Source organism: Balaenoptera musculus, chromosome 7, assembly GCF_009873245.2.
Source record: "Balaenoptera musculus isolate JJ_BM4_2016_0621 chromosome 7, mBalMus1.pri.v3, whole genome shotgun sequence".
NCBI lineage: Eukaryota > Metazoa > Chordata > Mammalia > Artiodactyla > Balaenopteridae > Balaenoptera > Balaenoptera musculus.
The window spans coordinates 68,574,118-68,588,721 of record NC_045791.1 but is presented as its reverse complement, the minus strand read 5'-3'; the positions used below and the strand labels follow the sequence as shown (position 1 = coordinate 68,588,721).

The 14,604-nt window shown below is 37.3% G+C and overlaps 2 protein-coding genes across 6 annotated transcripts in view; one reads left to right on the top strand and one right to left on the bottom strand.

Annotated features, from left to right (window-relative positions):
* PMS1 (PMS1 homolog 1, mismatch repair system component) overlaps positions 1-1,727 on the bottom strand; it is a 91,445-nt gene extending 89,718 nt beyond the window's left edge. For 2 of the 4 annotated variants that reach the window (XR_005020662.1, XM_036858519.1), the window contains exons 1-2: positions 1,601-1,722; positions 510-625 (exon numbers count right to left, since the gene is read on the bottom strand). The gene's annotated coding sequence lies outside the window, so the exon portion shown is untranslated. Of the gene's footprint in view, positions 1-509; positions 626-1,600 lie in introns of all 4 variants that reach the window. The other 2 variants (XM_036858521.1, XM_036858520.1) reach the window with 2 other exon arrangements.
* Positions 1,728-1,814: 87 nt separating this feature from the next.
* Positions 1,815-13,995, top strand: ORMDL1 (ORMDL sphingolipid biosynthesis regulator 1). Of its 2 annotated transcripts, none has more exons than XM_036858789.1 (4): positions 1,815-1,955; positions 3,555-3,735; positions 8,640-8,791; positions 12,425-13,995. In XM_036858789.1, the coding sequence occupies exons 2-4, from the start codon at positions 3,562-3,564 to the stop codon at positions 12,558-12,560; spliced, it is 462 nt and encodes a 153-aa protein (XP_036714684.1). In that variant the 5' UTR covers positions 1,815-1,955; positions 3,555-3,561; the 3' UTR covers positions 12,561-13,995. The 2 variants fall into 2 exon arrangements, with proteins under 2 accessions (XP_036714684.1, XP_036714685.1); XM_036858790.1 differs by having other exon boundaries at positions 1,839-1,955; positions 8,640-8,812; positions 12,425-12,519.
* Positions 13,996-14,604: the final 609 nt, after the last annotated feature.

The window sequence follows — 14,604 nt, the reverse complement described above, 5'->3', positions numbered from 1 at the left end:
GATTTCCAACTACTAACTAGGTTAAATCCAAACTCCTTATCAATTGGACCTCTGTCTTTCTAATCTCATCCCACTCTTCTCCAAATGCACACTAGGCCAGTCATACTATGCAACTTGTCTCTCTTAGTGTGGTGGCAGTGACTCCTTCCTTGGCTCATAAGGTTCCCTTTCTCTACTGATGACTTCTCACCACCCTTCTAGATTTAGTTCAAGTATCACCTCCTCGAGGAAGCCTTTCTTATTATCAGCTCCAACCCCTGCCCCAACAGATTAGGCAGTCCTTCCTCTGTACTCCCAGAGCACCTTTTCCTTATTTCTAACCTCAAACTCATCACAGGTTATTCTAAGTATTGTATTTCGGTCCCTTCCTCCTGGCTGAGAGTGCTTTGAGGATACATTAATCTCATATCCCTAGCACAACCTCTGGAACATAACAAGCATTCCACCGTATGTGTACCAAATGGCATCGTTTGAAAAGTGGAAGGGTTGATACCAGGCTTACGACTCACAGCAAAGAATGTCTAAGAATGCCAGGAATCAGTCTTCTATATTTGCTGAGAGGTAAATCAAACACTCCTGAAAGAGTGCTGATGATCAGGAAATTCAGTTAAGGCTAACAGTGTACCTAAAAAAGAAGTAAAGATCAGAGAACTCATAGATAAACTTTAGGAAAAACACAATGAAATAATTATTTTTTTAAAAAAATGTAGTAAATCTAACCTAATTGGTTTTATAAGGCCATTAGAAATGCAATATATGTACACATATATATGTGTATATACAGTCAACATTCTCTTACACCAATTTTGAAAAGCCATTGTAAGTTATTTCAGCAATGTGAATAAAATAAACTCTGTGTACTGCCAAGCTTATGAAATTCAACTTCAAAGATGATTCCAAATAATCTGTTTTTTTCCTCCCCGTTCTTGAATGAGATCAATTATTGGGGGAATTCCCTGGAAGTCCAGTGGTTAGGACTCCAAGCTTTTTCTGCCGAGGGCGCGGGTTCAATCCCTAGTCAGGGAACTAAGGTCCCCACAAGCCGCCCTGCAACCCGCGGGGGGCGGCCAAAAAAAGAAGAAAAAGATCAATTCTTGGTACCCACATTTCCTCAGCATATAACATAAGTACCTGTCTTCAGCGTGTAGACAGACCCAGAATGACAGTAAAAATCATGGTTAACCGAAAAGTTTGCTTCCGCCACTTGCATGATGCCACAACCTACAATATTATAAAACCCCTCACTCACTCACACTCTAGACAGGGTGAGTTACGGCTGTCAGGGGTTAAAGTTTCTTCCTGGCAAACAACAACTTTAAGATATGCACCCAGAAGGAATGGGCTGCAACAAAGGCCTAAACACCATTTGGTCAGGAAAGTCCAAATCAGACATTAAGCAGCCCACACCTGCTGGGAGACCGCTCTCCAGGTGTGCGCGCCCGCGAGCCGGGCTTCGTCCGCTTCCCGCCCCGCGAGGGGAGGGGGGGAGGGGCGCCCACGGCGGCCGCCGGCGCTCCCGCCCCGACCGGGACAAGTGGAGGGGAGGAGGCTCTCGAGCTTACGATATAAGAATGAATACCCGTTAGCCACACGACACTACCTTCTTGCTCGCGCGAGGTGGGAAACAACAATCCACTAGCAGACCGGCCAGCGTCCCGCCAGGAGCCCAGGCCCGGCCTGGTGGATCCCCGACTCACCCCCAATGCACGCGGGGCGGGGCGGGCACCGAGCGCACCGCCCTTAGTCCCGCCCTGCCAGGCGAACGTGGGATTGGCGCCGCCCTCAGCCAATGGCCTGGCAGCGCGTTCCGCCCTGAAAGCTTCCGCAAGCTGCGCCGCGCCGCGCCGCGTTGGGGCTGACCACTCGCGTTCCGCCTGAGGAGGCGCTGCCGTCGGCCCTGCAGCCGCCGCGGAGCTAATACTGCTCCGAGCCAGCCGCCGGGAGTGGGGCGGCGGGTGAGTGGGCACGAACGGCCGCCGGGACTGTGCTGCTGCCCGTGCAGTGGGGAGCTGCTGGCGGGCCCGGGTCGGCTTGAGGGGAAAGAGTGGACTCCGGCTCCGTCTGCGGCGCCCTGTCAGGCCGTGCGGACCAAGTGGTCCCCAAGGCTTGCCCCCCAAATCCCCGTCGTCGCGTCCTGGCCCTGACGGGATGTGCAGCTCCGCGAAGAAAGGGGCGGGGCGGCGGGCGCTCTGGCGGTAGCAGCGGCGGCTTTTGCTGAGCTTCCACTAGCTGGGAGCTCCGGCCGCCGGGGAAGGCTGCCGGTGACGGTAGCGGGGTGGGGGGAGGGGAGGGTCGCTGTGGGTCGCCCGGCACCGCGAGGGCAGAGCCGAGAGGCTCTTCGCTCTCTGAAGTCATTGTTTGCCAGCCCTGAAGTGGCGTGGCAGACTCCCTGGAAGGGTTTTCTGGCCTGGGGTACAATCAGTGTTTGCCTTCCAGCTCGGATGTAAATTTTAAGCCTACTTTCGAGCGTGTTTTTTTTTTCTATCCTGTCGAAAATGGGAAAGGCATCTTGAGTGGAGGCACGTTCTAAGTATAACTTATAGCGTATAAAAAGAATGTAACATGCACTGTGGATGTTTGGATTGGAGGAACTTTTTACACATTTAAATTTGAGGCTTTTGCTTTGTTTGAGTGCAACCAACTTTCATCACCGTTAAGCCTATAGATTTTTGGAGGGAGAAGGGCCATTGTACTCCGGAATACTTGTTGGACGGGGTTCGGAGAAATCCCTCTCTCAGTGCCAGCTCTGTAATTGAAAGGGTTTATATATTTTTAAATCAGAGCTGTTCCAAATATAATGTATGTAGCTCTGCGCCCCCCACCCCCAATCTCAGAAAGAAAGGAAGAAAGAAGGGAGGGAGGGGAAGAAGGAAGGAAAGAATGAGAGAAAAACCAAAGTTTTAGGGCAGGTGACTAGAGTTAAAATACGCAGAAGACTCCTTGTTTAAACCTAATTGTATCACTAGGTTGAGAAACAAACCTTATCCCTTGACCATGTAGAATTTCCACCTCATTATTTTCCTCGCAGCTTCAGTCCTCATAAAGGAGTGATTTGAACTCTGACCACTCTTTATGGACACAACACTACATTAAATGTAAGAGTCCGGCTACTCAGAACAGACTGGTTAGGTCAGCTCTGCTTTTTTATATATTAGTTTATTCTGTTGGTAAATTTACCTCCTGAGTTTTCACTTTACACTCATAAGAAAATGTAGGTTTTCTCTTTCAGTTTGAGTTTTCCTGCCGATTACTTCATTTAGTAAAACCAACATGCTTGAAGACAAGCTTTAGGAAAGGCATTTTAACTGTTTATTTTTTCAACAAGAAGCATAAAAATAAGTCTTGCTTGTCTTACTGGGGAGTTAGATGTTAAGAATTATTTACTGCCCTCATCAGCATCTGCAAGTAGCATATTTTGGAGGGTCTGTTTGTTCTATTTCAGAATGATGAGGGAAAAAAATAATCCCAGTGACACTTACTTTGTCACGTCAGAATTAGGAGTACTTAGGTTTCCAGTTATATCAGTGTTGACTCATCCCATTGCTTTCCTACAGCGCAAACATGAATGTTGGAGTTGCCCACAGTGAGGTGAATCCAAATACCCGTGTAATGAACAGCCGGGGTATGTGGCTGACATATGCTTTGGGAGTTGGCTTGCTTCATATCGTTTTACTCAGTATTCCCTTCTTCAGTGTTCCTGTTGCTTGGACCTTAACAAATGTTATACATAATCTGGTAAGAATTTCACCTTCTACTGAACACTTAAGGCTTAATGGTTTTACAGAGACTGGGCAAGGCAGGAATGGGAAGTTATTGTTTAATGGGTACTGTTTTGCAAGACGAAAAGAGTTGTGGGGATGGGTGGTTGTGATGGTTGCCTAACATCGTGAATGCACCGAATACCATTGAACTGTACGCTTAAAAGTGGTTAAGGTGGTCCATGTTATGTTATGTGTATTTAAACACAGTTTTTTAAAAAGCTTAAAGTTTTATGTTACAAAGAAGAAAAACACATGACTCAGTTTTTTTAAACAGATTGATTGAGATATAATATAAAATTCACCCATTTAAAGTGTACAGTTCAGTGATTTTTAGTATATATGACAATATTGAAGAATTCTTATCTGGAATAAGATTATATTTTTCCTATCACTTTATATTTAAACATTGGACCCTTTTTGTAAGTAAGACATTTTTTTCTCCTGTTGGTTTTATAAAATCTGAAAAAAAGTAGGGCATTTTAGCAAAAATTACAAGACACTGTAATTCAGGCCACTATAATATATTGATTAACCAAAATGTATCAGAGGAAGTAATTATGTTTTTTGGTTAACTGGAGTCTAATGAACATCTTTGGTTTAAATCCTTTCTAAATTGTATATATATACTTTTCTATTTCAGTATAGAAATTTCGAGCTTAATCATATCTTATATGATTCAGAAACTTACGGTGCCTTAGCTTCTTCCTGTTGACTATTGCTCTTTTGTATTATATGATAGCTCTACAAAGTACCAGAGGTTAGATTGACTCTACTGACCATATTATGCAGCCCTGGAAATTGCCTGTTTAAAAACAAAACAAAACAAAACAAAACGTGATAGTGACTTTTCTTGTCTTTAACAGCCTATTAAAGTAGAATGAAAGGGGAGAAATCTGGTTAATTGAGACTTTTAATTGAATCCAGATTAACTATATATTTGTTTAAAGATCTACCCAAAATGAAGAGCTTAGAACTTTGACAGAAAAATGTAGGAGAAATAGGTTTTTAAAAAATTGATATTATTTATATCTTCTGGAAAGCATTTGAAGTTGACTGGAGGACGACAAAGATGATGTGGTAGAGATCAGTGAATGTCCATTTAGTCCATTTTATGTGATAGACTTTGGAAGGAAGTGTTTAAAAACACTTTTTAAATAGTGACTTCTCTGAAATATTTGACAGTAATCATATCCCTTTTATAGGAATTCTTTTCCTTTGGCTTCCATGGGATTGCTTTTTCCTAGATATATTTCTGATCTTTCCTTTACTATTTCCTCTTGCACAGTCTTCTCTTTTCCTCTCTTAAATATTACTGTTCTCAAGGTTCTTTTCTTCATCTCTTCTTATGATATATATACTATCTAGGTTACTTCATCTATGTATATTTTCAGTTTCTACCTATTAAATGATGATGACCATATTAATATTGCCAGATCACCTTGCACCTTAAACCAAACAAGTATAAATGGAATTCATTCCTGATATATCCCTTACCACCCACCACAGTCTGTTCCTGGACTTTGTTCCTAATCTAATCTAAAGGCACCACTGTCTGCCCAGTAAGCCAAGCCACATAGCTGAATGTCAGAGGTAAAGTGATTAATATAATGTATTATCCAAACTGAGACTGTTTTGAGAGTAAAAGAGAGCTCTAGTAATAACTACTCCAAGAGAGAAAGTGTAAATCAGGACCACCCATGGCAAACTAGTATATATAGTCACCCTAGACTTAGTGTAACTCTTTTTCCTTTATATTCCACATCCAGTTAGTCAAAGCCTTGTCTATTCTACTGCTTTACTGTCTTCAACTTGATGCTTATGGGCATTGCTATAATTTCATGCCCTTTTTTCCCCTCAGGTAGATTACACCAATAGATCAAGTGGTCTCTTTGACACTTCTCTACTCTACTTTCCTTCATTCCAATTTGGCAGGGTGATATTTTTGAAATTCATGTTTGTTCAGGTCACACTCTTAAGTCCTTCAATGATTCCTTGTTACATTCATAGTAAAATGCCAAGTTCTTTGTGTGGCATACAAGACCAGTTGATAATAGTACAGAGGCAAGAAAGAGACCCAATCTTAACATTTCTCCAAACACAAGCTGTGCTCTACAGTAATGAAAATCATCTTCTCACACCTTTTTGCTTTGGCTTAGGCTCTTCTTCCACTATTTTAATACCTCTTCCTCCTTCTTACTCTGCCTGGCTAATTCCTGTTTCTCCAGGAAAACTACTCAAGTGTCACCTCTTCTAGGAAGCTACAAAAGTCCCATGCTGCATTCTTTTTTCATGTATTTATCATCCTTTTATAATTAGCAGTTTATCTTTTTTTTTGTTTTTTAATTTCTTTATCTCTACAGACCTATTTAAATGTTTGCTGAATAAATTAGTCTGTTCTCACATAATTTTCCCTTCTTCAGTAGCACATGTATTAAATGTACTTTAGAAGTCATCTCCTCCCTTCATGTTTTCAGTTGGTTGACTGAGACTGAGGCACAGTATATGGCCATGGACAAAGGATAGGTAATGAGAACAAGTAGGGAAGCAAACTTCTGACTTCTTAGTCCTCCACACTAAAAACCTGACTAACCAGCCATAGATGTGGCAGTTACATGATGCCAAATGTAAATTTCTTGTGAAGTTAGCCTACATTAAACCAGTTAAAAATGTGAACTACATACTGCATGCTTTTAAACATGGGAAAATAGTCCAAATATGGGAAAAAAGAAAAAACATGGTCTCTGTCTTTCTGAAACATATAGTAGAAACCTACAGCAATTGTTTTTACTCAGTGCTACAGTTCACTCTTAGAAGTTTTAATACTTCACAAAATAAATTCTGTTATCCTAGCTTTTAAAATGAAAGAGAATTCTCTTCATTTTGAGTCAGTAAATATTTGTTAAGGGCTAACCATGAGCTATATACTTTTTTCCCTAATTCTTTTAATGTGGGTATAAATCATCCATCACTAAAATTTTATAGAAAAACTATTAAAAATAAAAATAATGGAGTAGAAGATAAATGGTTAGATAAGATTTTATTCTTACTCATTAAAAAGAACACATAAAATAAACTATTTGAATATTATATTCTGAACACCGGTGAGTGTGTGTGGTTTGAAGTAAATAATTAGAGGACTGTTCTTCTTTCTCTTTGATAATTCTAACACATGTGTGGTCTAGAGTAGAGATTCTTAACTTTTTTGGGTCACATTCTCCTGAGAATTTGAAATCATACAATTTCTGTTTCATAGTCTCTTTTAAAACCCATGTGAAAATGGTTTCTTGTGCTTACAGAATAAACATACCTTGGCTTAATGTCATCTTGGCTTAATATCTAATACTTGCTTTGTATGAGCCCTTGTTCCTGAGGTAGTCAGGCTAATGGGAAAACAACCATTATGTAAACAACTTCAATATGTTGTGCTATAGTAAAAGTATTTTCAATAAAATTCTATATATGTACATAGGCAAGAGGTTAATTATTGCTAATGAGAAGGGCTTCACTAAGGAGTTATCATTTGAGCTGAACCTTCAAGACTGAGGTAGGTGACAAGGAACCATTAGCCTCAGCAACAAGGAACCTTTCCCTCCTCTGCATTTCCTGAGTACTTTGATTGTACCTTTGATAGTAATTTCTGCCCTACATTATAGTTGTTTATGCATATCTTTTTTTTTTTCCTTACCATCTCTTGGAAGATTGAACTTTTTCAAGGCATTGGACATGTCCTGTTCAATTTCATATATGCATATAGGTCCTGTGTCCTGTACATATTAGCCACTTATTAAATGTTTGTAGAGTTATATCCAATTGAACATGAATCTATTCCTCTGTTGCTTAAGTGTTACTGTAGGTAAACAACTTTTAAATTGCCTAATGGAATAACTAGGAAGCAGATAGACTAAGCTTTGAAAAGAAGGGCTCTTTTAACCTAGTAGAATAATGTAAAATTTCAAATCACTAATATTTCTATTTTTTTCCATATATTTATTAAAAGTTGAAGTAAAAAAAATGACATCACATCATGACTTTAGTAAGTAAAGCTGTTTCATGACCATATATAGGCTTTATTCTGTTACCAGTGCCTCAGACAGTGATCCTGCAATGAAGCATTAACTATCAATCTAAATGGGCATCTCAAGTAAACCACATCTAGTATACATTAGGTTTTTTTTCGTAATTAACCACAAAATTAGATGCTTAAACATATCACTGGACAGAATGGCTTTTAGTAAAGTTTTTTACTTTGATTTTTAAAAACTAACTTCAAAAGACACTACTGAGGTACAGTGGTGATTTTAAAAGTAAATTGTGTTGAACATTATACCTGCTACATCAAACCATCTTTGTTGCTTTGGAAAAGAACTATTGAGACAAAGACAGTCCTAATATTAAATATTTTCAAAACAATTTTCCCCGATACAGAGATTTTGTTTATTATTATTTTCCAACTTGTATGTTTTTATCATTTTATAAGTATCATCAGATTTACTAATATGACACTCTAAACTTTCCTACACATTGGAGAAAAGGTAATTCTATCTCCAAACAGGAAATGTGTTAGAAAATCTAAATGTAATGATGCAAAGCTACCCTGATGGTACTTTTTGCTTATTTTCAATTTAATAGGAGATGAAAACAGGTTACTTTTGGTTGACTTAGAGTGGTTTTCAGCAAATAATATTTGCATATGAGCCCCTGGAAGTTTTGTTTTACTCTGAAGAAACTGGCCACAGTCTTTCACAATATGAAATCTTAAAACTTGAGGTGTCAAGTTAATCACGCTCTCTGTCACAGTCTGCAACTGTCTTAATGCTAACTGGCAAATACTAATTTTGTATTTGATATTGATTATATACCCCCTTGCTTGTTTTCCAGGGGATGTATGTATTTTTGCATGCAGTAAAAGGAACACCATTTGAAACTCCTGACCAGGGTAAAGCGAGGCTCCTAACTCATTGGGAACAACTGGACTATGGAGTACAGTTTACATCTTCACGGAAGTTTTTCACAATTTCTCCAATAATTCTGTAAGTGGTGGAAATTTTCAGGTATGAGGAGGATTGGATGAGAGGAAGCTATCCTTTTATTAGATTAAATTTGAAATAGAAACAATATTTTGTTGAAAACCTATATCAGTAAATTGCTACTTCATAGAGAGTATAAAATACAGGCAAAATTTTTAACAAGCTGGTAACCATTCATCATTTTCACTTCAGTCAAATATATATGGAGACAACCTTACATGTTTATCAGTATGACAAGACATTCTAGAATACAAGTCAAATATATTCTAGTTCATGTCTTTAAGCTGCTTGCAAGAATACTAAACACATAGTCTTGTTCTGTATTCTACTATCAGATTAATCTCCCTAAACAAGGATTTGGATGATTTCAGATGAATTTCATTGACCACCTGCCACATTTAGATGTTCAAACTCCTTGGGAGAGACAGTATGGTTTAGAGAAAAGAGAGGTTAGGCTTTCATTGTAGGACAGACCTGGGTTGAATCCTGTACCTATCACTCAGCCTGCTTGGTTTGCTCATAAATAAAATTCCAGCCAATGGTACCTAACTCAATCTGATGCTGTAAGAAATAAATGAGATAATATCTATCTGTAAAGTATCTAACCTTATATCTGGTATGTAATTTCCTCCTATTACCTGATATTCAGGGTCCTCCACAAAATCGTTCCTACCTCGTTTTTCCTTTATGTGACTATTTTACCCTCACCCAACTCCCACCTGGTCACACTCTTCTAAGCAGCATTTCTTAAATACTTCATGTATAGTCCTATTTCTATGCCTTTGTTCAAGTCATTTCTCCCACCTGAAATGCCTTCTCCTTTCTTAATTTATCTGTCTTATTTTTCTTTCAAGATTTAAATTGTGACCTTACCAGTGAGGTCTTTTCCTTAGCAACCAGCCTTCAGTAATACTCTGCTTTGAAATCCATAGTAGTTGTTATATATCCCTTATTTATTGCCACTTTGTATTATTTCTCTATTATTATGTTTATTTCTGCAAAGAATTTATAAGTACATGGATTGCTTTGAATTCCACACTCAGTTGCTTTCATATAATGGATGTTTCACATATATCCTAATCAAACACTCTATACCACAAAGGAGATATATATATATCTCTCTCTATATATATAGATAGACATAGATATAGATTTATATATCCATTATAGAATCAGTGCAGTGTGCAGCAGCTGGAAAGACTTCTTGGAGGCATTAGAATTCCTTAAACTAGGACTTAGGGTAGGTTTTAGACAGGTGTTTAAGTTAGGGAAGACATTTTCAAATGAAGAGAATAAAGTAATCATAAAGTGGTAGATTTCTTTTTCCTTATATTTATAGCACTTGAGAGGAAATTTTTTAAGTTTTTAATTGTTTTAGTCCCACATAAAATTCATGTCAAAAGAAAAATTATTTGTATGGCCTAACAGAGTTTAATGCAATAACAAGAATAATGGTTATGCAAACAGCCCTAAATTTGTATTTTAGCTCTACTACTCTCTAGCTATGTGACTTTTGGCCATATTCTTGAAAGTCTCAGTTTCCTCATCTATAAAATGTTGAGAATTGCATTATAATACAGTTAACCCTTGAACAGTGTGGGGGTTATAGGCACCCGTGCTTTGTGCAGTTAAAAATCCAAGTATAACTTACATAGTCAGCCTTCTGTATCCCCATTTCCACATCCTCGGATTCAACTAACTGCGGACCGTGTAGTAACTGTGGATCATGTAGTACTGTGGTATTTACTATTGAAAAATATCCATCTGTAAGTGGACCTGTGCAGTTCAAACCCTCATTGTTCAAGGGTCAACTGCACACGTAAAAAGCCTGACATATGCTGAATTTTCAATAGGAGCTATCACAAAAGAAGTCAACTAAGATGTACCTGTGTACAACACCCATATTTCTTGAAGTGTACTTTTGACCAACAGGTGTGATTTTAAATATTCTGTGATTAAATTCCTTATATAACTGAAGAAACAGCATTAATTAAAGCCATCTGTGTAGCATTGATATTTTTCAGAATGCATTTACATTTTCTTATTTGATCATTTGCCAGGTAGGTAGGATGAGTAATATTATCCCAGATTTTTAGATAAAGAAACAGATTCAAATGCATCATCTTCATCCAGATCTTGTAGCTAGTTGGAATCAAGAGCCCAGGTTAAACCCTAAACTTCTAGCTTCTAATACAGGTCTCTTTCTAGTATACCCTTTGGCAGATAAATGCTACCACACTGATTCCTACCTGGTTTTTGCATCCCCTTGGAGGGTTGTGTAGGTTTTTGTAAGAGTCAAGTAATTTTCATATGATCCACACACACAATCAGTTTTTATTAAAAGACATAAAGGAGACATATGCTATGAGGAGGAGAAGCCATTCCAAGAAGATTTATTATTTCTAACATATCAGATTACAGATTAAACCTGTAATGATGATGGGAAATTAAATGAGCTTACTGAATGTAAATGGTATCCTATTCTGTTCAGTTAAGGAAGTATGAAAATAGTCTTCAAGTATATGAAAGCAGGAAGACAGGATTTAAAGTAAAGATTGAGGAATATGGTTTATTCTCAAGAATGAATTTTCTGACTATAGTTTGTGAAATAGGTGGAAGAGTATAGAATTTCTCAATTTAGATGGTTCTGAAAATAATGTGTACAGCTCTCTGTGATGTTTTTAGTTGTACTTGGAAAATAGCTGTTCTTTTCTAACCATATTACACAAGATATTTATCACTCCTTTAGAGGAAACACTATTAAAATACTTTTCTGTGTACTCTAAAAGTACTAATTAGACAAACACCCTTGTGCATACTAACTTCTTAGTTATCATCAAGTAAGGTATGATGTTTTAGGATACTCTTTTAGTGGCCTCATGATGTGTCTTCATTTTGATGTACCCTTGGGTCAAACTAGGCATTCTGACTCGATGATTTATGGTCTTAAAGGTGGCTTAGGCTTCTTAAAACAAATTCTCGGATATTGGATGTCTTTGAATATATATGTACGTATGTTCGGTTATAGCAAAACAGCTGGAATTTTACAATAGTGTCTCTCAAGTTTCCAGTTATACTGGTTATATACCTGTTCAACTTCAGTATGGAAATGAGAACATCAAAAGGGCAATCAAGTATTAGTTTTCTTTCAAAGATGCTAAACTCTACTAATGCACTAACACCCATTTTTCACAACTTTACAGCAGTAGTTTTTAACCTTTTGGTGGGTCACAAAACCGTTTCAGAATATGATGGATGCTTTGAATCTGGACTTTCTCTTCAGATATATACGCATAGATAAAAAACTACACCTGAAGTTTCAGGAAGCACATGAACCCTAGTTTGAAAGCCTTCTGCTTTAAAGACAGTAGTAACTGTCTTGCATTAAATACATTTAACACGATTGCAGAAAAGCAAAATGCGCATATACGCCTCCATTAAACAAATGTTTAAATCCCAAATAAAATTAATTTAGGCCCCAAACTAAAACTTTTGCTCTTGTTTTAGTGCTCAAAAAAATGATTCTGCTTTTAGGTATTTATGTTTCAGTGGCCTTTTTTCTACCTTTAAATATTTAAAAAATTCTAATTTCACTTTTATATGTTATATATATATTCTTAACTTTTATTTCTACAGATATTTTCTGGCAAGTTTCTATACGAAGTATGATCCAACTCACTTCATCTTAAACACAGCTTCTCTCCTGAGTGTGCTAATTCCCAAAATGCCACAGCTACATGGTGTTCGGATCTTTGGAATTAATAAGTATTGAAATGTGTTTTGAAACAACAAAAATTTTTACAGCTACTGAGTTTTCTGTAAGGAAGGAATGGTTACTAAACTGCACTGTTTCTGTGATAATGTGAAATGAGAGGTAGCTACATTGGAGAGCCAATTGCTGGTTCTTCATATGCTGTTTTGAAGTGCAGATTCTTACGAGAAGATGCCTTTGTTTAATGCATCTGGTATCCTTCTGAAGAGAGGCTTTAGAGGCAGGCTGGGCAGGCCCAGCTTATACGTTAAATGGCTATAAAGTAAGGGTGTAGTAGATAAATCCAAGGAAATAAGAGATTTATAAGAAACTAAGTCCAGCTTAGCTTATAAGGAATGGGCATTATGTTAGGAGAAGAAAATGTTTAATCATTCAGTCATAGTCAGTTTAAGCAAAGTTACATGAAAACCAGAATCATTTCTTTACAAGTTTATTACAGATTGTTTTTATTACCATGCATATTCCTCTTGTGTTACATAAGAGGATATATGTCCTCTTGTTTTATACAGACCAATTCCTACCTTATGAATGTACTTTTTTGGTTTTGCAGGCTCAACATTGTGTTGATAGATGAGTTCATTTTTACATTAAGTTACTGAGTTCATGAAGGTCCACCTTCATGACTGATTGATGATAGAAGATAGTTAGGCACCTTAGAAGCAGCCTGAGTCGGCCTTCTAATTTTGGAACAAAGTGGGTTTTGCTGCCTTTCCAGATATAAGGCTGCTAAACCAATTAAGAAAATAATTTATTTCTCGTAATTAAAGTATATGGTAACTTAAAGGTCTGCTTATTTGGTTGAGCAATCTAATTGTTGAAGTCTGCCATTCTTTAGCGACGGAAATTTAAAATGGACAACTACATAGCCAACATGTGATCTGGCAGAAACTGCTTCTTTAGCAATACTATCAGAGTAAATAATGGAGTCTTTTTTTTAGCAGGTCTGCAGTAAAAGATATCATCTTTTCTTAGTCCTCCTGCTCTGAATCTCCATACTTTGCCCATTAATATTTTGCCTGTCAATACATGAGTCTTAGTATAGATAACTCAGAATGGTAACTATTTCCAAAGCAGCAACCATATTGAATCCTTGTGACTTAAGAGAAGCTTTCTATAGTTGCTGACATTAATTGCAAGAAATAACTATAACTATATTCTAGTTTGAGAAGTAAACATTTCAAGAAAAGTTCTGATATGTGACGAAACTGAAAAACCTAGTAACATTTGTAAGCAAAATTGAGTGAAAAGAATTATACCAACTTAAAAATCAATTTGTTTCAAACTGACTTTTGGGGGTAATGATCATTGTTTTGTATTTCAAAAGTATTGAGTTTAGAAATCAGTTGTATGATAATGCCTTTGTATGTCTGTCTTTTCTCATGTATTTTTAAATAACCAGTAATCTATACTTTAATAAATTTTTCTTTGGTGTAAGGTTATTGCAAAAGCTTTCCAAAGTCAGTCATCAAGTTACACTTAAATTTTTCAAGTTTTTTTTAAAGCAACTGAATTTGTAAAATTAAGGTAGCTAAAAAATACTCTTTTGTTTTTCTTCATTTTAAAGTTTATTTCAAAAGGCTTATATTTTTTGCACAGACTTCAGAGATAGAAAGCTGCCTAAATCTGCCTCTAATACAGGTCTTCTGCTGTTTTCCCTACTTTTGCCCTTCAGTGTTTTAAAGATATTTATTCAGTAGATATTTGAGGGCCCACTCTGTTGTAGGAATTGTTTTAGGTATTGTGGATACAGTTTGTAAGCAAGACAAACCAAGTCCTTTCCCTTATGTGCTTACATTCAAGTTGGAGAACAGATAATAAATGAGTAAACAAATAATATTATTTTACATAGTAATAAATGCCATGGGGAAAAAAAATTAAGTCGGTGAAAGGCAGGGGAGCCTGCCTCAGAAAAGTCTTCCCTAAATATCCTACCTAAGGTGATATTTAGACACAGACCTCCCTGATGTAAAGGAGCAAGGAGTACAAAGATCTGGGGAAGTACTGGTGATGGCAAATATTAAAGCTCTGGGGCAGGAATGAGGGT

What these genes read in the sequence shown, in the direction of transcription:
- ORMDL1 (XM_036858789.1), top strand. Translation starts at nt 3,562, where the DNA reads ATGAATGTTGGAGTTGCCCACAGTGAGGTGAATCCAAATACCCGTGTA. An exon ending in CAAATGTTATACATAATCTG is followed by an intron (nt 3,736 to 8,639) that starts GTAAGAATTTCA and finishes CTTGTTTTCCAG; the next exon opens with GGGATGTATGTATTTTTGCA. An exon ending in ACAATTTCTCCAATAATTCT is followed by an intron (nt 8,792 to 12,424) that starts GTAAGTGGTGGA and finishes TTATTTCTACAG; the next exon opens with ATATTTTCTGGCAAGTTTCT.